This window comes from Elephas maximus, chromosome 2 (genome assembly GCF_024166365.1).
Source record: "Elephas maximus indicus isolate mEleMax1 chromosome 2, mEleMax1 primary haplotype, whole genome shotgun sequence".
NCBI lineage: Eukaryota > Metazoa > Chordata > Mammalia > Proboscidea > Elephantidae > Elephas > Elephas maximus.
In genome coordinates, this window is record NC_064820.1 from 44,766,196 (window position 1) to 44,790,182 (window position 23,987).

At 37.9% G+C, this 23,987-nt stretch overlaps 1 protein-coding gene across 4 annotated transcripts in view; it reads right to left on the bottom strand.

The window, feature by feature from the left end:
* Positions 1–23,987, bottom strand: part of RICTOR (RPTOR independent companion of MTOR complex 2) — a 148,826-nt gene that overhangs the window by 76,044 nt on the left and 48,795 nt on the right. For all 4 annotated transcript variants that reach the window (XM_049862704.1, XM_049862684.1, XM_049862693.1 and 1 more), the window contains exon 3: positions 4,256–4,353. In XM_049862704.1, the coding sequence (XP_049718661.1) occupies positions 4,256–4,353 (98 nt within the window). The remainder of the gene's footprint in view (positions 1–4,255; positions 4,354–23,987) is intronic.

A 23,987-nucleotide genomic window follows, 5' to 3' on the forward strand; every position in this document is an offset into this window, starting at 1 on the left:
TTATCAAGGTCAATGGCCAAAAAAATCCCACTGCTGTCAAGTCGATTCCAATTCATAGTGACCCTATAAGACAGAGTAGAACTGCCCCACAGGGCTTCCAAGGCTGTAATCTTTACAGAAGCAGATTGCCACATCTTTCTCCTGTGAAGCAGCAAGTAGGTTTTAACCCACCAACCTTTCAGTTAGCAGCTGAGTGCTTTAATCACTGTGCCACCAGAGCTCCTTCAGGACCAATGGAAAAAAAGTTAAATTGTATTTGACACTCTATGTTTAAGAAGGCACATGGTATATAACTTAGGATTATTTTATCCAGTATGTCAAATGAAAAGGTTCAATCACTGCAAGGGTTCATACAGCAGCTACATGCATCACCGTGTTAAGACTTTCTTTTCCACTTGGTTTTAAAAACAGAAAGGAAAAAAAAAGAGATTGTGACATTTGTAGGCTACATCTGACCTCTACTGTATATAATCACAGAATTAGAACTGATTGAACACTATAAATAAAAGATAAAGGGCTTCCCACTTATCAAATTACCTACTAAACAAGAAGTTCTGGTAATGAATGGTGTAACATAAAGAAACTTACTAAGATTATGTGGTAATTTGTATATAATATATATGAAGGTTATACACAGTAATTTGCAGCAGATCACTGCTGAAAACAATGACAAACTTTAAAAAATCGAGCGCCCTATCCAGAAAGCCTTGCGTGAGAGGCAGTATAACACAGTGTTTGGGAACACAGGCTCTGGAGTCTAAATACCTGAACTCAAATCCTGTTCAACCTTCAGCAATTTACTTCATCATTCTATTTCTCAGTTCCTATCTATAAAAACCGAGACATGTCATTTTGATGATTATATGTAATAAGACACATAAAGTACTTTTGATTTGGTTAAGTGCTACAGCTGCTAACCAACAGGTCAGCAGTTCAAATCCACCAGGTGCCCCTTGGAAACTCTATGGGGCAGTTCTACCCTGTCCTATAGGGTCGCTATGAGTCAGAATCGACTCGATGGCAGTGGGTTTGGGTTTTTATCATGTAAGTACTCAATAAATGTTTGTTATTATTAATTTTAAAACTTTTGCCATGGGAAGAGAGATGAGAGCCATCATTTCAAGCCCCAGTCTAGTTCTACTAAAAAAAAAAAAAAAAAAAAATGAAATAATCATAATATTAAAAGGTACACTTTGAAATTAAAATATTTTAAAGAGGTTGAAGAAAATGATCCTTTAAACATTAGAGACAATATTAAATACTGTGGATTGTTTCATAAATGTTTATAGATAGCTTTTGTGTGTGAAGACATATGTAAGCTGCTAAGGGACAATATGGATGAAATTAAAAAACACTGGAGCACTAAGCCAAGAAACAGATGACTATATGAAAATAATTACAAAACAGCATCTGCAAGCATAAGCTGAAAACTAAGGGGTAAGGAGGTACTACAGGTTATTCTGGAAACACTGAGTCTCTAAAATACAACTAATATACCTCCAAGGCTAAGGTTTTCAGGTCAGAGCTGAGAGAGACTGCTGCTCTGTCAGTTTTCCCCATCCCAAGAAAAGGAGAAACAAGGATGGACAGTGAGAGGAGAAGAGATAAAGAAGGAGGGCACACTGACAGTGTGAAGAGCTAAAGGTCTGAGGGGCAGGAAGAGGAAAAGAAAGAAGTAAAAATGAAAAGGGAAGAAGGGATAAGCTGGGAAGAAGGAGAAAGGGAAAGGAGAAAAGGAGGAGGAATCAGCAAAGGACAAAGAGGTGAAAGAGAGGATAAAGGAGAGACAGGAAGGGAGGAAGAAGAAACTGGGCAAGCACAAATCAAGAGGCAGAAAGACCAAGTGGAGAGAATAATTTAGTGAAAGATAAGAGAAATTCAGACACACACAGAGAAACAAAGAAATGGATGAAGGAAAGAAGGGAGGGAGAGAGGGAAACCGGCCTTAACCAAGAGACTCTAGGAGCTAGACAACAAAAAACAGAGAAGAAAAGGGAGTACGAGAGGTGTCCATCAGATTCCTAGAAATGGAGGTTTAAACCACTCCTAAAAGTTCCGCACCTGCACTATCCAATATGGTAGCCACTAGGCACAGGGGACTAGGAACACTGGAAATGCGGCTAGTCTGAACTGAAACGTGCTGTAAGTATAAAATATGCACCTGATTTCAAAGACTTACTTTGGAAAAAGGGAAAAATACCTCATTATGAATATTTTATACTAATTACATCAAATGATAATATTTTAAATATGTTGGAGTAAATAAAATAATATATTATTAATTTTACCTGTTTTTACTTTTTTAGATGTGGCTTCTAGAAAATTTAAAATTACTACATGGCTCACATTATGCTTCTCTCGGACAGCAGTGCTCTAGATGTTCAAGGCTGCTTTAGGACCACTGGTGGTGCCAGAGTAAGGTAACGGAAAACACTGCCATGCTTATATCCATCCCCAACTTTCAGAATACTAGTTAGCAAGAGATGTGGATCTACATGTCTAGGTGTCCAAACCTGACCATGACAGTAACCATCAGTTAAAACAGGATACAGAGCACTATTAAAATTGCTTGTAACAATCAAAACTAGGAAGTAGTGAGGTTTATTTGAGTAAAGAATGGAGAAACTAAACTAGGAAATTTATTAGGAGAGAGTGAAACCAGGAGATGTAATTTATGACTTTGAAATATTTTGGGTTTTAAAGACTTGATATTATCTGACTAACACACTGAATGACAAAAAGGTATCTGAAGATTTCATTAGTCATAAAAACAAAAACATATACAGAAATTTTTGAAAGCCCCTTCACAATCACTTACTGTTTTTGAAAGTTGGTAAAAAAAAAAAACACACTCCTTGCATTTTCTCATCCCTTATATAAAAATGTCAGAATATTTTAAAACTTTACTAAGGAAAAGTAAATGCATATGTACTTACTTCCCTATTAATAAAAAAAACCTTGTTTTATATTTATTGGACAATGTCATTGTTGTTTTGTGTCACTGAGTCAATACTGACTCATAGCAACCCTATGGGACAGAGTAGAACTGACCCATAGGGTTTCCAAGGCTGTAATCTTTATGGGAACAGACTGCCCCATCTTTTTCCCCGCAGAGCAACTGTGAGTTCAAACCACCGAACTTTCAGTCAGTTATTAGTCAAGTGCTTAACCCCTGCACCACCAGGGTTCGTTTATTGCACAATACCACATCGGAAAAATAGTTTTGCTAAGTGACTCCATGCTCTTTCCTTTTTACTTCTGTGGAAAAATATTAAATATATGCCACCCTCCAACTTATACACAGCAACAAAATAATTTTGAAAGGATTAAAACAGCGCCTCTCCAACTTTAATGTATACACAAATTCACCGGAGAATCTTTATTAAAATGTAGATTCCTACTGAGCAGACCTGGCCTAAAATAGGACATTTCAAACTAGCTCCAAGGGGATGCCAACACTATTGGTCTGAGAATTATACTTCGAGTAGCAAGGGGTTAAAACTTACAATTTTGACTGCAGTAAAAATGAAGCAGAACAATTTACATTTAGTAAGCTACAAAGTGAAAAAAAAAAGTTTACCCGAAAGGATCTATTGTGTTTTTCTATTTTATGGTATCACCTAAAATAACAGGCATTTTAGTGTTCCCAACAGCTGACTGTCCAGCATGACCAAGCTCAAGAACATGCCAATTCATGCATCAAACTCGAGAACTCCTGGCTGCTAGTAAACATCAGGTCAATATTTATTTGGGACTGGAGTCCCACATTTACCTTGGGTTATAATTTAGATCCAGATAATGGGAATAAAAGCATCATAGAAAGAAAGATGTTCTAATATTTCTCTGGGAATTATGGTTCATCTATGAAATGCAACATACACATGTATTTATGTATAAGCTTATTATTTATTGTATATTCTCAAGTAAATATGAGTGGAAAAGAGGCAAAAGAAATAAATCATTGGGTAAATAACAGTTAAGACTGGATTATGGACTTCTCAGCGATTTTTTTTTTCTTTATTCCTTTCTGAACCTACCAAGCTTTCTACAACAAACATGTTATGTTTTTATTATTTAAACATATTTTAAAATTTTAAAAACCTATGACAAAGTCCATGAGAAGTGGCAAACGAAAGTGCTAACACTGAGTGAACACTCAAGAATTTCTTGCTAATGATGGTTGAAAAACATTTAGAAGTATACTAAGGAATAAAGAATTTTAGATGACAATATTAAAAAGATTCAAGTTATTTACCTTAGTAAAGTTATTCAGATGGCCTAGCTTTCTCATATTTGACACTCCTTGCAATTTGGCCACATTTTGGAGAATCTCCCTTAAGTTATCAGAAGGTTCTGGAAGAAAAGACAGCACAAATTAATCTAATTTTAATACAGTATTTTCCTAATCAAACATATAAAACATACAGTATATTAAAACTTCACGACTTTGGCTCTTGGTTTAAAGTCTTACTTTCTAACCCAAATCTACCAAGCTGACTTCAAATTCCACCTGGATGACCCATCCAAGGACCTTCGTATCTCTATTCAACTCATGCCTGTGGGTCCAACGCTATATCATCACCTGGAATCATTCAACCATTAAATCTTCCATTTCAACATCCCAACTTTCATCACCAGCTACAATGTAGTAATAACAGAAACCAAATTTACTGTCCTGTCTGAAAACAACCAAAAAATTGGACAAAATATACAAAACAATAGTTTTAAAGACACTGGATATCAGGCAATAAAAAACAATGATCCCTGCGAGATGACAAACAAGTGTGCCCTACAATTGCCCATCTTACTGAGTTGACAGTGTTTCCAGGACATGGTACTGGAAGGAGAAACCCACATGGAGCCCAGAAAACTCCCTGAGTTGAAGAGACAAAGCAAAGAGTCTGGCGAGATCAAGAAGTACTGGAGAAGAGAGAGCTGCACTGAGAGAAAACTCCAAAGATCTGCAAAAGGACCCCTCGAGTATTCAGCAGAATAACTAATGTATACATGTGATGAAATTACTCAAGGCTAAGAAGAACCACTCAAAAGGATTAAAGGGAGGAGTACTCGCACAAGACAAGGACAAGGAACACTGCCTCTTCCCAAGAGCTGACTGAAAAACTCCATAATTCATGGAGTATTGGTTAGAGTACTCAGAAAAGTCTTGGCTTATTTGCTGTGTGCTGTTGAATCAATTCTGGCTCATAGCGACCCTATATAACAGAGAACTGCCCCATAGGGTTTCCTGGGTTGTAGTCTTTACTAGAGCAGATTGCCACGTCTTTTCTCCCATGGAGTGGCTGGTGGGTTCAAACCATCAACCTCTCTGTTAGCAGCTGAGTTCTTAACTGCTGAGCCACCAGGGCTCTTTCTTGGCTTAGTAGTGGGGAACAATCAGACTAAACATTTCTTTGATCCCATCTAACAAATCTTAAATGCAAGAATCAAAAGAATCAAACTGTTTAAAAGTATCTGGACTGTGTCGAAGAACAAATCTCAAGAACATTTAATAGGAATAGAATAAACATGAAGCACCCAATAATGCAAAATCTGGAGTCCCTAGTGGTACAAAGAGTTAACATGTAGGGCTGCTAACTGAAAGGCTGCAGATTCAAGCCCACCCAGAGCCACCTCAGAAGAAAAGCCTGGTAATCTATTTCCCCAACATCAGCCAATGAAAACCCTAGGAGCACAGTTCTACTGTGATCTACATAGAGTTGCCATGAATCAGAGCCCACTTGACAGCAACTGTTTTCTTAATTTTTTTACAACACAAAGTTTACAATGTTTAGCATCCAGTCAAAATTTTCCAGGCAGGCAAAGAAAAAAAAGCATGACCTGTAATTAGCAGAAAAATCAATCAATTGAACCTGACCCCGAACTGGTACAAATGGTAGAATTAGCAGTTTTTAGAATTACAGTCCATATATTCAAAAGCTTAGGCAGAGAAATGAAAGGTATAAAAAGCATGCAAATTGAATTTCTGGAGATGAACACCACAATGTCTGAATGCAAATATAATCAACGGGATTAACCGCAGATTAGCCATTAGAGAAGGTAAGAATATTGAACATGAAAGCAGAGCAATGAGAACTATGCAACATAAGGAGAAAAAAGAATATACGGACAGAGCATTAATGAGCTGTGGGACTTCAAGCAGCAACATATGTGTAATAAGAGTCTCCGAAGTAGAGGAACCCGTTGCCGTCTAGTCAATTCCCACTCATAGCGACCCTATAGGACAGAGTAGAGCTGCCCCAAGGGTTTCCAAGGTGTGGTTGGTGGATTCAAAATGCTGGCCTTTTGGTCCAAATGCTTAACCACTAAATATCTGAAGAAATAACAGATGAAAACTTCCCAAACATGATAAAAACAGTAAGCCAACAAATGCAAGACTCTCAACAAACTCCATGCACAAGAAACACGAAGAAAACGAGATCACCACATCATAATCGAATTGCTCAAAATGAGTGATAAAGAAAATCTTAAAAGCAATTAGATAAAAAAAGATAAGTTACATACACAGGAACAAAGAAAAGGGTGACAGTAGAATGCTTACTGGAAACAATGCAAATGAAAAGACAGTGGAGCAACATCTTTAAGGACTGGAAAAAAAAGTTTTAAAAATGCAAAATCACTCTTAGCTCATTTGTACAAAATTAGACCACGAGCCACAATTAGCCTCATGAGCCATAGTTTGCTGATCCCTGGAATAGAGTTACAATTTCCTCAGGTTCCTACAAACTCTTAAACTACTAGTATATTCAGCATCCTATTCATTTAAGGAAAAAAAAAAAAAAATACAGTATCACATTGCTGAATCTTACTTTAAGGGTCATCATGACTTCCTGTGATACACTTATCTGTTGACATAAAACCAAGGAACTCTTTGTTTTGAATTTTTGTCTTCCACACCATTTACATTCAGCTTGTATCTGCCTACCTTCCCCATTCTGTTACAACGGGTTGTTAGCTATGACAACCAATTTAGTGTCAAATTACCAAGCAGACTACTCATCCCAAAGATTTCCAATCAGTGTGAAGCTGCTATATGCTGAACACTCATTTAATTTTAATATCTCCCACAAAATCTGGATGATGTCTTTTTTAACTTAAATAAAATTCAAATTAATTTTAAGTGATTCAGGGTATATCTTTACAACCAGGGACTCTCTGAGGATATCTGAAAATTGAAATGAAAACAGCCCACCTTGGGTGGGATTGAATCTCATTAAAAAGAATTTAGAGGGGCTTTTTTTTTTTTTATTAAATAGGTCACTGTTAGTATTTCAGCTGCTAACCAAGAAGTCAGCAGTTCAAATCCACCAGCTGCTCCTTAGAAACCATATGGGCAGTTCTACTCTGTCCTACAGGGTTGCCAAGGGTCAGAATCGACTTGATGGCAATGGGTTTGGTTTTTGGTTTTTGTTAGTATTTAGATATCTTTTTGTTATTATAAACATTATCTGTTTGGGAAGGTTGAGGAAGAAAAATTTTAAGTGTGTCAATGATTTTAAAAATATTAAATTATATTTGAGAAATTTATTAAAAAATTTACAAACAACCCTTATGATAATTTAGGAGCCCTGGTGGCACAGTGGTTAAAAGCACAGCTGTTAACCAAAAGGCTGGCAGTTTGAAGCCACCAGCCTACGGGGCAGTTCTGCTCTGTCCCATAGGGTCGCTATGAGTCAGTCTGCAGTCTCAGGGTTAAGGATCATTAAAGCCGGTGTGCAATTCATATGATGGAAATATATAACTTAATCTTTCACATCAATTTATTATTAGGTTATCAGGCCTGAGCAAAAAGTGTACTAAAGTGAAGATATGGTTACTGCTGTCCTATGATGTAACAAGATTAACAGTTAAGATGATTAGTCTGAAAAGATACATTCCTCACAAAGGCTAGCAGATTAATTACTGCCTACTTTCTAGGTACAAATTGATCACAGACATTTTTTAAAAACAATAATCTTGTTACAAAAATAAAATCTCATACCTGAGTTCATTTAATCAACAAGTATTCAGTACCTCTTATGCTTAGGTACTGTGTTAGGTACTGGGAATACAGCACTGGGCATGAGCAAGATGAATCCTCCAATGTACCTCACATACCAGTGGAAGGAAACTGACAATCAACAACAACAAAACACCCCACAAATACACATGCACATAAACACACACAAAGACAGGTAATGATAAGCCAATGTTGGGTCAAATTTTTATCTCTTAAACCGTGATATAAAATGAACATAACTCACTATAAGATAGGCATTACCAATGACAACCCAAATCAAAATGAACCACCCTTTCTCCCTTCTTCTCTTCTATACACCTTTCTCCTTTAAATAATTACCTGGAACTCCATACTATGTAAGGATTTCAAAGTGTTTCAAAATGTAGTTGCGTGGAGGACAGAATATGTTTCCTCTCAGAAGCTATGTTACTTTCCAGACTAGTTAAAAACAGTCTTAGGGCTATTTTAGACATGAAGAACTATTTAATGTTCATGCACTACCATGTTCCTATGGGAAACTGTAACTTGAAATATCAGATAAAACTTTCCCTGGTGATGAAAGGAGAAATTTCTGATGTCTTCTTTACCTGCTAGATCATGAATCAGCTAACTTTTTCTGCAAGAACCAGATAGTATTTTAGCCTTTGTTGGTCGTAAGGTCTCTGTTGCAGGTACTCAAGTTTGCCATTACAGCATGAAAGCAACAATAGAAAATATGCAAACAAATGAACATGGCTGTGTTCCAATAAAATGGACCTTGCTCACAGGCTGTAGTCTGCCAATGCCTCCGCTAGTCAGGGGCCCATAGTTGGCGCAAATGGTTTGCGCTCAACTGCTAAAGGTTGGCAGTTTGAATCCACCCAGTGGTACCATGGAAGAAAGGGCACCTGGCAATCTGCTTCCTTTAAGATTAAATTAAAAAAAAAAAAAAATTGCCATCGAATTGATTCCTACCCATAGCGACTGTATATGACAGAGTAGAACTGCCCCATAGGGTTTCCAAGGCTGTAATCTTTATGGGAACAGACTGTCACATCTTTCTCCCGGGGAGTGGATGATGAGTTCAAACCACCAACCTTTCAGTTAGCAGCCAAGCACTTTAACCACTTCACCACTAGGGCTCCTCCATTAAGATTACAGCCTGGAAAAAAAAAAAAGGCAAAAAAACCCTATGGAGCAGTTCTACTCTGTAACACATGGGGTCACCGTAAGTTGGAACTGACAACATGTAGTCAGGAAGAATTGTGTGCAAACTGAGATCAATGTGGTTTTTGTTTTGTTTCTGCAAGGATTTGAGGAAACATGGGAGGGGGTTGAAAAAGAAAAACTTAAGAGGTTCATCTCTCCTTATTCTTCCTCTCCATGTTTTTAATTTAGTTTCTTCAACAAAGTCTACTGGTAATAGTGTTACATGAGAAATAGCGCCGATGAGATGACCCTAGGATATTAGTCTCTGAATTCTTGAAGTTTAGGAAACCCACAGCTGCACGAAGGAAGAAAAAATTTTGTGCCTAGCTGGCTATGGTGGTCAACATACAAATACAAGAAAGCAAGGAAGTCCTAGAATTACAGTGACTCTTGTCCTCTTTTTTTGTAGCTTATTAATCTTATGCGTGTTCCTGATGAATATCTAAGGTGATGAAGTAACTGCAGAGAACACTAAATATCCAGAGATCTAATACCTGGGATTGTAGAGTTGAATACAATTGAGTTAAATCACCTTTAATTTGATCCATCTGAAGGCACTTCCTGCCCTTCATTAGAGGAGTTGCCTACTCTAGTGATGACAAAACAAATATTTTTCGTTGTTGTTTTTTAACAGAACAGTGAAAACATAACGTTGTATTACTCTCACATACTAATAACTATGATGATTAAGAAAAACAAACTACAGATTTAGAGGAGAAATCAAAATGTCAAGAAATCTATCTTGCAGAACAGAATTTCAAATTCTCATGGAATCCAGACTTTCTGAAGCCATGGGAGCTGTATGAAGCCCTGAAACTATTGCTGTGAGATAATCTTTAAACCTTAAAACTGAAGTCTTCTTGAAACCAAACAATAGTTTAGCTTAACAAGTAGAGAATATCTTTCTTTAGCATTGCCCTCCTTTAGGAACTACCTATATGCGATCAAATTGACAACAGCAACTTGAAAGATTACACTGCAACCTTAGGGGGCAGTGAGTTTATGTTAATGGGGGAGGAACAATTTGGAAAAGGAGAGTGACAATGGCTGCAGAACTTAAAGAATGTAATCAATGTCACTGAATTGTACATGAAGAAATTGTTTTATTGATATATGTTCTGCTGCGTACATTCTAAATAAAAAAAATAGAAGTATTTTCTTGTCACTGCACTACCTTATATCTTTTTGTGAGTGAGCAGAATATGAAACTATACAGGCACACAGTTAACACTTAATTTTCTCCAAGTAGATAACACATGGCAATTTGAGGTTGCTTGAAAAAAAGGAAAGATAAATATCAAAATGTTTTCAAAGAAGTTAATGCCAAGTGGTAAAATTATTAATAAATTATTTTCATCCTTTGGAAGAACTGTATTTTCCAAGTTTTCTGAAGAAGCATAAGAAACACATACCAAATGAGAGTAACTCTGAAAAACATTAATTCAAACTGCATGATGTGACTGGGTCGAAACACCAATCAAATCTGTTCTGGAATTTCCATTGTTCACAATGTTAATAATTTGTCATGATCCACACAGTCGAACGCCTCTGTGTAGTCAATAAAACACAGGTAAATATCCTTCTGGTGTTCTGTCAGTTTGTTGTACTATGAAGTCTGGCATGTTGTTGTGATGCTGGAAGCTACACCATCGGTATTTCAAATACCAGTAGGGTCAACCATGGTGGACAGGTTTCAGCAGGGCTTCCAGGCTAAGACAAACTGGGAAGAAGAACCTGGCAGTCTACTTGTGAAACAAAAATGGCAATGAAAACCTTATGAATAACAGCAGAACATATCTGGTATAGTGCCGAAAGATGAGCCCCTCAGGATGGAAGGCACTCAAAATACGACTGGGGAAGAGCTGCCTCCTCTGAGTCAACCTTAATGATGTGGATGGAATCAAGCTTTCAAGACCTTCATCTGCTAATGTGGCATGACTCAAAATGAGAGAACAGCTGCAAACATCCATTAATAATTGGAACATGACATGTACAAAGTTTGAATACAGGAAAGCTGAAAGTCATCATAAATGAAAAGGAATACATAAATTGATATATTAGGTTATTGAATGAGGGAGAAACAAATATAAAGACTGAGGGTAAATTATTAAAAACCAGAAGTATCCAATGTACATTGCTTCACAAATATCTAATTTTTCACTCCACTTAAAAGAAATCATAAATCAATAAATTATAGGGGTGAAAAAGGGAAGACATATCATATAGAATGCTAATTCACTAACCCATACTCAAAGATCTTATGAATATTGAGAAATAAATGAACACATAAAAGTTTAAAGCTCAAAAAGTCAAAAATGTTAACTTTCTCTAAGTATCATTCTTTATTGATTCCTATTTTGAACAACCTTTTTATAGCCAACTAATTATATGTTCAGAATGAAAGAACAGAGGGCTTCCACATACACACATAACTTTTGCACCTTTGTTTCTCAACTTGATATACTGTAAAGATTATAATGTTATTAAATATATTTTCTGTATCCTTTTCATAGTGATGAATTGAAAGAAATTTTTCAGGATTTAAAGTAAAGTTTTCCTAGAAAATACAAAACAGCAAAAAAATAAATAAATAAAATCACGGGGGTAGGACACAAAAAGCAAAAGAGCAAAAGAAAAAGCTGACATATCTGGTTTCACCAAATTGAAAAATTTATTTCTAATTAAAAGATAATTAAGAAAATGAATAAACAATCCACAAAATGGGAAAAAAAATCACAGCACCTCTACCTGACAAATGACTTTAATAAAAAATGTCTACAAATCAACACTAATATGATAAACAACCAAATTTAAAAACGGGCAAAAAAGGTATGAACACAAAAGAAGGTAACTGAGTGGGCAGTAAGTATGAGAAAAGGTACCTAACAGCATTAATCAACAGAGAAATGCAAACAAAACCACAGAAATACCACTACATACCAACAAGAATGACTAACGCAAAAAGACAGACACCAAATGTTGGAGAGAATACAGAGCAACTGGAAATCTTACGCATTGCTGGCAGAAGTGTAAAACATTACAACCTCTTTAGAGACAGCAAACATTTACCTTATTATCCAACAATTCCACTCCCAGGTAGAAACATATGTCCACAAATACACTCACACAAGACGATATACAGCAGTCTCAAACTGCAAACATCTCACATGTACATCATCAGAACCATGGATGAACAAATTGTGCTGTATCTACTGATCAGAATACTGTTGTGTTGTTGTTGCATGCCATCAGTTTGGTTCTAACTCATATCAACCCTAAACACAACAGAACGAAACACTGCCTCGTCCAGTGCCATCCTTACAATCATTGTTATTCTTGAGCCCATTGCTGCAGCACTGTGTCAATCCACCTTGATGAGGGTCTTCCTCTTTTCCGCCAACCCTGTACTTTACCAAGCATGATGTCCTTCTCCAGGGACTGATCCCTCTTGACAACATGTCCGAAGTATGTATGACACAGTCTTCCCATCCTTGCTTCTGAGGAGCATCCTGGCTGCATTTCTTCCGAGACAGATCTGATCATTATTTTGGCAGTCCGTGGTATATTCAATATTCTTCGCCAACACCACAGGTCAAAGGCATCAATTCTTCTTTCATCTTCTTTATTCACTGTCCAGTTTTCGCATACATATGAGGCGACTGAAAACATTATGGCTTGGGTCAGGTGCACCTTAGTCTTCAAGGTGACATCTTTACTTTTCAACACTTGAAAGAGGTCCTTTGCAGCAGATTTGCCCAATGCAATGCGTCTTTTGATTTCTTGACTGTTGCTTCTGTCGGTGTTGATTGTGCAGCCAAGTAAAATGAAATCCTTGACAACTTCAATCTTTCCTGTTTATCAAGATGTTGCTTACTGGTCCAGTTCTAAGGATTTTTTTTTTTTTTTTTTCTGTATGTTGAGGTGTAATCCATACTAAAGGCTGTGATCTTTGATCTTCATTACTAAGTGCTTCAAGTCCTCTTCACTTTCAGCAAGCAAGGCTGTGTCACCTACATAACGCAGGTTGTTAATGAGTCTTCCTTCAATCCTAATGCCCTGATCTTCTTCATACAGTCCAGCTTCTTGGATTATTTTCTCAGCATACAGACTGAAGAGGTATGGTGAAAGGATACAACCCTGACGCACATCTTTCCTGACTTTAACCCACTCAGTATCCCCTGTTCTGTCTGAACAAATGCCTCTTGATCTACGTACAGGTTCCTCAAGAGCAAAATTAAGTGTTCTGGAACTCCCATTCTTCGCAGTGTTATCCACAATTTGTTATGCTCCACACAGTCAATGCTTCTGCATAGTCAATAAAACACAGGTAAACAACCTTTTTGTATTCTCTGCTTTCAGCCAGGATCCGTCTCACATTAGCAATGATATCCATGGTTCCACATCCTCTTCTGAATCCGGCCTGAATTTCTGGCAGTTCCCTGTGGATATACTTCTGCAGCCGTTTTTGAATGTTCTTCAGCAAAATTTTGCTTGCGTATGACATTAATGATATTGTTCTATAATTTCCACATTCAGTTGGATCACCTTTCTTGGGAATAGGCATAAATATGGATCTCTTCCAGTCAGTTGGCCAGGAAGCTGTCTTCCATATTTCTTGGCATAGACCAGTGAGCACCTCCAGCGCTACATCTGTTTGTTGAAACATCTCAATTGATATTCCATCAATTCCTGGAGCCTTGTTTTTCACCAATGCCTTCAGAGCAGCTTGGACTTCTTCCTTCAGTACCATCGGTTCCTGATCATATGCCACCTCTTGAAATGTTTGAATAACGACTAATTCTTTTTGGTATAATGACTCTGTGTATTCTTCTATCTTCTTTTGATGCTTCCTGTGTCTTTTAATATTTTCCCCATGGAATCTTTCACTATTGCAACTGGACGCTTGAATTTTTACTTCAGTTCTTTCAGCTTGAGAAACACTGAGCGTGTTCTTCCCTTTTGGTTTTCCATCTCCAGCTCTTTGCACATGTCATTATAATACTTTACTTTGTCTTCTCGGGAGGCCTTTTGAAATCTTCTGTTCAGTTCTTTTACTTCATCAGTTCTTCCTTTTGCTTTAGCTGCTTGACGTTCGAGAGCAAGTTTCAGAGTCTCTTCTGACATTCATCTTGGTCTTCTCTTTCTTTCCTGTCTTTTCAGTGACCTCTTGCTTTATCCAAGTATGATGTCTTTGATGTCATTCCACAGCTCGTCTGGTCTTCGGTCGCTAGTGTTCAAGGCGTCAAATTTGTTCTTCAGATGGTCTCTAAATTCAGGTGGGATATACTCAAGGTCATATTTTGGCTCTCATGGACTTGCTCTGATTTTCTTCAGTTTCGGCCTGAACTTGCATATGAGCAATTGATGGTCTGTTCCACAGTCAGCCCCTGGCCTTGTTGTGACTGATATTGAGCTTTTCTGTTGTCTCTTTCCACAGATGTAGTTGATTTGATTCCTGTGTGTTCCATCTGGGGAGGTCCATGCGTACAGTTGGCATTTATGTGGGGGAAAAAGGCATTTGCAATGAAGAAGTCTTTGGTCTTGCAAAATTCTGCCATTTGATCTCCGGCACTGTTTCTATCACCAAGGCCATATTTTCCAACTACCAATCCTTCTTTGTTTTCAACTTTTACATTCCAATCACCAGTAATTACGAATGTATCCTGGTTGCATGTTTGATCAATTTGAGACTGCAGGAGCTGGTAAAAATCTCCAATTTCTTCATCATTGGCCTTAATGGATGGTGCGTGAATTTGAATAACCATGTTATTAACTGGTCTTACTTGCAGGCGTATGGATATTGTCCTGTCATTGGCAGCGTTGTACTGCAGAATAGATCTTGAAATACTCTTTGACAATGAATGCAATGCCATTCCTCTTCAAGTTGTCATTCCCGGCATAGTAGGTTACATGATAGTCTGATTAAAAATGTCCAATACCAGTCCATTTCAGCTTACTAATGTCTAGGATATCAATGTTTACGCGTTCCATTTCATTTTGGACGATTTCCAATTTTCCTAGATTCATACTTCATACACTCCAGGTTCTGATTATTAATGGATGTTTGCAGCTGTGTCTTCTCATTTTGAATTGTGCCACATCAGCGAATGAAGGTCCAGAAAGCTCTACTCCATTCATGTCATTAAGGTCGACTCTACTTTGAGGAGGCAGCTCTTCCCCTGTAGTCTTTTGAGTGCCTTCCATCCTAGGGGCTCATCTTCCAGCACTATATGAGACAACGTTCCACTGCTATTCATAAGGTTTTCACTGGCTGATGCTTTTCAGAAGCAGACTGCAGGGTCCTTCTTCCTAGTCTGTCTTAGTCTGGAAGCTCAGCTGAAACCTGTCCTCCATGGGTGACCCTGCTGGTACCTGAACACCAATAGCATAGCTTCCAGCATCACAGCAACACACATGCCCCCACAGTAGGACAAAGTGACAGATACGTGGGGGATGAGAATACTGATGAGCAATAAAAGGAACTACTGATATACACAACAATAAAAATGAATCTCAAAACCAGATCAGGAGAAACAAGTTCGACACAAAAGATATTGTATCACTCCATTTTGAAATTCAAATATAGGCAGAAGTAACTTATGATAATAGAAATTCAGGTAATAGTTGCTAGGAGATGAAATAAGCAATTGGAAAAGTCAGAGGTTAAGGAAAGGAGGTGGAAATACTCTATCTCTTGTTTTGGGTAGTGGTTAATGGGTTATACAATTATCAACACTCATTGAATTTATAAGATGTAATTTTATTTTAATTATACCTTGATGAAATACAAAGCTACTTCCACATCAATAAATATACTTCTCACAGTACCAAAAAGAAACTATATAAACACACCTATTTACACAGATACCTACATACATACAGAAAACTACAGTTAATCAACCTTTTGGTATATATGTATGTAGCTTATTATTCTGAGTATTTATGTGTGTGCACATACACATATGTATATATGTATGAATATGCGTAAGCCTGCATTTATTTCAAAACTGATTTTCATGTATATGCTGCTTTGTAACTTGCTACAATAATGATTTTGACATCTTTAAACTGTCAAAGAACATACAACATAAAATCAATTTACAAATAAGTTCAGGTTCAAGTAAAAAAAATTAAATAAATAAGTGAAATTAATGGCCAAAAATTTCTGCAATATAGATGTTGTTTGAGGGTAGTAGAAAGAATAAGAACTTTGGAATTAAAAGAACTGGTTTTGAAACCAGCTTATTCACCTATAAAACATGCTGCTGTTGTTAGGTGCCATCGAGTCAGTTCCAACTCATACCCACCCTATGTACAACAAAACGAACCACTGCCCAGTACTGCGCCACCACCACAATTCTTATGCTTGAGCCCACTGTTGCACTCACTGTGTCAATGCATCTCATTGAGGGTCTTCTGCTTTTTCACTGACCTCTAATTTACAAGGCATGATGTCTGTCACAGATTGAATTGTGTCCCCCAAAGATATCTGTACACATTTGGCTGAGCCATGATTCCCAGTGTTGTGTGACTGTCCACCATTTTGTTACCTGATGTGATTTTCCTATGTGTTGTAAATCCTATCACTATGATGTTAATGAGATGGATTAGCAGCAGTTATGTTGGTGAAATCTACAAGATTAAATTGTCTTAAGCCAATCTCTTTTCAGATATAAAAGACAGAAACAAGCAGACAGACAGGGGGATCTCATACCACCAAGAAAGAAGTGCCAGGAGCATAGCACATCCCTTGGGCTCAGGGTTCCTGCACTGAGAAGCTCCTCAACCAAGGGAGGACTAATGACAAAAATCTTCTTCCAGAGCCCACAGAGAAAGCCTGCCCCTGGAGCTGATGCGCTCAATTTGGACTTCTAGCCTATTAGACTGTGAGAAAATAAATTTCTCTTTGTTAAAGCCCTCAACCTGTGGTATTTCTCTTATAGCAGCACTAGATAAATAAGACAATGTCCTTCCCCAGGTACCAGTCCGTCGTGACAACATTTTCAAAGTACTTGAGACGTATTCTCACCATCCTTGTTTCTAAGGAGCATTCTGGTTATACTTCTTCCAAGACAGATCTGTTCATTCTTTTGGCAGTCCATGGTATATTCAACACTCTTCACCAACACCACAATTGAAAGGCATCAATTCTTCTTCAGTCTTCCTTACTCAATGTCCAGCTTTCACATGCATATGAGGCAACTCGAAACACCATGGCTTGGGTCAGGCACACCTTAGTCTTCGAGGTGACGTCTTTGCTCTTCAACACTTTAAAGAGGTCTTTTGCAGCAGATTTGCGCAATGCAGTGTGTCTTTTGGTTTCCTGACTACTGCTTCCATGGGTGTTGATTGTGAATCCAAGTAAAATGAAATCATTGACGACTTCAATCTTTTCTCTGTTTATCGTGACGTTGCTTATTGGTCCAGTTGTGAGAATTTTTGTTTTCTTTAAGTTGAAGTGTAATCCATTCTGAAGGCTGTGGTCTTTGATCTTCATCAGTAAGTGCTTTGAGTCCTCTTCACTTTCAGCAAGCAGTGTTATCTGCATAACACAGGTTGTTAATGAGCCTTCCTCCAATCCTGATACTCAGTTCTTCTTCATATAGTCCAGCTTCTCAGATAATTTGCTCAGCATACAGATTGAATAAGCATGGTGAAAGGATACAACCCTGAAACACATCTTTTCCTGACTTTAAACAGTATCTCTCTGTTCTCTTTGCAAGATTTACTCCCAATCTATATACTGGTTCCTCAAGAACACAATTAAGTGTTCTAGAATTCCCATTCTTTGCAATGTTATCCATAATTTGTTATGATCCACATAGTCTACTTCTGAAAAGAATTGGCAAGTCAAAATCTTCTGAATAGCAGCAGAACACTGATACAGTGCATAAAGATGACCCCTCAGGTTGGAAGGCACTCAAAATACGACTGTGGAAGAGCTGCCTCCTCAAAATAGAGTCAACTTTAATGACGTGGATGAAGTCAAGCTTTTGGGGTTGTTATTTGCTGATGTGGCACAACTCAAAATAAGAAGAAACAGCTGGAAACATCCATTAATAATCAGAACCTGGAATGGATGAAGTATGAATCTAGAAAAATTAGAAATCATCAAAAATGAAATGGAACGCATAAACATCAATATCCTAGACATGGGTGAGCTGAAATGGACTGATATTGGCCATTTGAATCAGACTATCACATGGTCTACTATGCTGGGAACGACAACTTCAAGATGAATGGCGTTGCATTCATTCTCAAAAAGAACATTTCAAGGTCTATCCTGAAGTACAATGCTGTCAGTGATAGGATAATATCCATACACCTACAAGGAAGACCAGTCAATACGACTATTATTCAAATTTACGCACCAACCACTAAGGCCAATGATGAAGAAATTGGATATTTTTACCAACTTCTATAGCCTGAGATTGACTGAACATGCAATCAGGATGCACTGATAATTATTCCTGATTGGGAGGTGAAAGCTGGAAACAAAGAAGAATTAGTAGTTGGAAAATATGGCCTTGGTAACAGAAACGATGCCGGAGATCGCGTGATAGAATTTTACAAGACCAAAGACTTCTTCATTGCAAATAATAAAGCATGTAGCCTTGGCTAAGTCACCTAACCTCACTAAGAGTCCATTTTCTCCTATTGGTAGTGGAAATAATAATTACCTACCTTGAATGCACTATTGCCAAGATCTGAGGTATAAACTTACTGGCACATAACATCTACTCAAAAAACAGTAACAGCTATTATTAAAAACTATTATTTGTTTATCAAATAGAAATTTTATGATCACGTAAAAGTTCTGTGGTTAGCCCATGCAAATGTTTAACTCACAAGTTAGTACGTTTAAATTAATGAGTCCTCCACGAGTCTGTCAGTTATGCAGACGACACAACCTTGCTTGCTGAAAGTGAAGAGGACTTGAAGCACTTACTAATGAAGATCAAAGACCATAGCCTTCAGTATGGATTGCACCTCAACGTAAAGAAAACAAAAATCCTCACAATAGGACCAATAAGCAATGTCATGATAAATGAAGGAAAGAATGAAGTTGTCATGGATTTCATTTTACTTGGATCCACAATCAACAGCCATGGAAGCAGCAGTCAAGAAATCAAAAGACGCGTTGCACTGGGTAAATCTGCTGAAAAGGACCTCTTTAAAGTGTTGAAGAGCAAAGATGTCACCTTGAAGACTAAGGTGCACCTGACCCAAGCCATGGTATTTTCAATTGCAATATATGCATGTGAAAGCTGGACAATGAATAAGGAAGACCGAAGAAGAACTGACGCCTTTGAATTGCGGTGTTAGTGAAAAATATTGAACATACCATGGACTGCCAAAAGAACAAACAGGTCTGTCTTGGAAGAAGTACAGCCAGAGTGCTCCTTGGAGGCGAGGATGGTGAGACTATATCTTACATACTTTGGACATGTCAGGAGGGATCAGTCCCTGGAGAAGGACATCATGCCTGGCAGAATACAGGGTCGGCAGAAAAGAGGAAGACCCTCAACGAGGTGGACTGACACAGTGGCTGCAACAATGAGCTCAAGCATAACAACAATTGTAAGGATGGCTCAGTACCGGGCAGTGTTTCATTCTGTTGTGCATAGGATCACTATGAGTCGGAACCGACTCGACAGCACCTAACAACAAATTAGTAAGTTTTATTATGTGAGGATTTTAGACCATTATTTTTATGATCCGAGATTACCCCATTTTTGAAGTGGAAACAACACATCTTTTAGAGTTATATTGCTGATTAATTGATATACTCCACATAAAAGTATTTAAATCATAATGTGCTATACAAATATTATGAAGTATGACCATCCTTTCCTTCTTTAATGTGGATGACTTGAAATCATTATTTAAGAGACAGCTAGAATTTGTTTGCTCATATAAAAGCAATAATGATACACCACAATTCTATCTAAAATTCTTATTATGTAATAAATCCTTAAATAAATGAATCCTTAAAGAAATTTATTTTTTGAGTCACGAAACAGTAAATTATAATAAATCAAAGGAGTTGGCACAAATTTACTAAACCCAAATATGATGATAGCTCGAAAGGTCATTCATCATGTCAAGTTAAAGGTACACTCTTAGAATATATTCCCTAATTAATTATGCAAATACACTCGACTGTGTGGATCTAACAAATTATGGATAACATTGAGAAGAACAAGAATTCCAGAGCACGTAATTGTGCTCATGAGGAAACTGTACATAGATCAAGAGGCAGTTGTTTGAACAGAACAAGGGGACACTGCATGGTTTGAAGTCAGGAAAGGTGTGCGTCGTGGTTGTATCCTTTCACCAAACTTATTCAATCTGTATGCTGAGCAAAAAGTCCGAGAAACTGGACTGTGTGAGGAAGAATGCAGCACCAGCGTTGCAGGAAGACTCATTAACAACCTGCGTTATGCAGATGACACAACCTTGCTTGCTGAAAGTGAAGAAGACTTGAAGACTCGCTGATGAAGATCAGAGACTACAGTCGTCAGTACAGATTGCACCTCCACATAAAGAGAACAAAAATCCTTACAACTGGACCAATAAGCAACATCATGATAGATGTAGAAAAGACTGACATTGTCAAAGATTTCATTTAACTTGGATTCACAATCAACACCCATGGAGGCAACAGTCAAGAAATCAAAAGACGCATTGCATTGGGCAAATCTGCTGCAAAGTACCTCTTTATAGTGTTAAAAAGCAAAGATGTCACCTTGAAGACTAAGGTGCACCTGACCCAAGCCATAATGTTTTAAATCGCCTCATATGCATGTGAAAGCTGGACAATGAACAAGGAAGACTGAAGAAGAATTGATGTCTCTGAATTATGGTTTTGGCAAAGAATACTGAATATACCATGGACTGCCAGAAGAAGGAACAAGTCTGTCTTGGAAGAAGTACAACCAGAGTGTTCCCTAAAAGAAAGGATAGCGAGACTCTGTCTAACATACTTTGGGCATGTTATCAGAAAGGATCAGTCCCTGAAGAAGGACATCCTGCTTGGTAGAGGGTCAGTAAAAAAGAGGAAGACCCTCAACGAGATGGACTGACACTGTGGTGCAATAATGGGCTCAAGCATAACAGCGATTGTGAGAATGACACAGGAATGGGTAGTGTTTCCTTCTGTTGTACAAAGGGTCACTATGAGTCAGAACCGACTCAATGGACCTAACAACAACAACAATACCCCACAGTCACTTAAAAGATCCCTCAATTCTTAATCCACTATTCATTATTCTACCACTTAGCTAGTCTTTAGTTTTTCAACATCCTCTTGTCTAAGCCCAATTACTTCAAATGAGTTTCTGTCAAACATACTTGAGCATTATCTGTGATAGTGTTTAACCCTATAATCTCTCAGATTTTCACTCCAAAACGAGAAAGTAAAAAATAGGTGAACATTTATAACACGAACTAATATGCTTATATTCCGTAAGGGCAAAGACAACATCTTACTTATAATTGTAACCCAAAATCCTAGCACAGACTCTGAAGCACTGCAGTATTCAATAAATGTTTTTCTAAATTAAATATAATAAAGAAGCATGTGAATAAATCGTCTCTAGGAAAGACCAGGTTGTTACTGCAAACAGTACTCAAGAAAAGAGGGGCCCTACCAATATTTACTGAGTATCAACTCAACCACTTCACCAGCAGTGTTCCACTATATGTCTGGCCATGTACTAATATTGCTTATTGTCCCTTCCAATAGCCCTAGGAGTCAATGAAGCAGGAGGACATGGAGAAAGGAGAAACTATAAAAATGAACACACATAAGGAGGGTGACACAGGTACAATGGAGTACCCAGCAGCATAAACCTACAGAAGCTTCAGTTCCTCCCATTATTCCTATCCCTCAAGGCTTCAAACAAGGTGTCACATACTTAGGAGTTCCTTCTAATTAAGATCACTTGTAAGATTTTTTTTTTTTGAAGAGCTAAAGGCTGACCTGAATCTTAAAACAAATATCTAACTGGATCTCCATTTATCTATCCATATACGTTCAGGAACAATTATTACAGCTAACCACTGACCAAGCATTTTCCCAATGGCCTTAAAGAGACAGCAAGAAGAAAAGGCAGTTGGCCAAACCATGAGTGATCATTGGTCCTTTAAGTCTTTTTCCACCTTGACAGGGACAAAATTTCTTCTTAAAAGTTATCTTTTTGACCAGAAGAACTAGATGGTGCCTGGCTACAACCAATGACTGCCCTGACAGGGAAAGCACAGAGAATCCCTGATGGAGCAGGAGAACAGTGGGATGCAGACCTCAAATTCTCATATAAAGACCAGACTTAATGGTCTGACTGAGACTAGAAGGACCCCAGAGGGCAAGGTCTCAGATCTTCTTTTAGCCCAAGATTGGAACCATTCCCAAAGCCAACTCTCCAGATAGGGATTGGACTGGACTACAAGATAGAAAATGATACTGGTGAGGAGTGATCGTCTTGGCTTAAGCAGACACATGAGACTATTTGGGCAGCTCCTATCTGGAGGGGAGATGAGAAGGCAGAGGGGGACAGAGCCTGGCTGAACAGACATGGGGAATACAGGGTGGAGACAAAGAGTATGCTGTCTCATTAGGGGGAGAGCAACTAAGAGTACATAGCAAGGTGCATATAAATTTTTGGATGAGAGACTGACTTCATTTGTAAACTTTCACTTTAAGCACAATAAAAATAAAGTTATCTTTTTGACTTTTTCCTCTCCCTGACCTCACACTCAACTCACATTCAACTGACCAACAAGTTGAGTTATTCACTCCTTTCCAATGTCTCTGACATCCCCTCCTTCTTTTTATTCCACCAACCGTCATAACATTTTAATTGTTCATCTATCTCATACCTGAATTATGACAAAAGCCACACAATGGATCATGCTTAGAGTACCTCCTTCTCGCGTAACCCAAACTCCAAGCCACTACCACAGTAATCCTAAAACTATAACTTTGATGACCTTATTTGCCCCCTTGAAATTTCAGGAAAATCCCATGTTCCTTAGGATAAATGTAAACTCCTTACGCTGGCATTTGACATGTTTTTAGTCTAATTCAGAAGTGGTTCCATTTATTGACCATCTGTTCCACACACATTTGAACAAGTTTTCTCTAGAAAATATTGCTAACTAATGAGAAGAATATGGCATAAGAATTGGAGGAAGGCTCATTAAAAAACTCCGTTGCACAGATGACAAAACCGTGCTTGCCGAAACCGAAGAGGACTTGAAGCACTTACTGACGAAGATCAAAGACCACGGACTTCCGTATGGATTACACCTCAACATAAAATAAAAACCCTCACAACTGGACCAATGAGCAACATCATGATTAACAGAGAAAAGCTTGAGGTTTTCAAGGATTTCATTTTACTTGGATCCACAACGGATACCCACGTAAGCTGCGGTCAAATCAAAAGATACATTGCATGGGCAAATCTGCTGCAAAAGACCTCTTTAAAGTGTTGAACAGCTAAGATGTCATCTTGATGACTAAGGTGCGCCTGAACCAAGCTGTGATATTTTCAATCACCTCATATGCATGCGAAGGCTGGACAATGAATAAGGAAGTCCTAACAAGAACTGACACATTTGAATCGTGGTGTTGGTGAAGGACACCGAATGTTCTATGGACTGCCAAAAGAATGAACAAATCTGTCTCGGAAGAAGTGCAGCTAGGATGCTCCTTAGAAGAGAAGATGGCAAGGCTTCATTTCACATACTTTGGACATGTCGTCAGGAGGGATCAGTC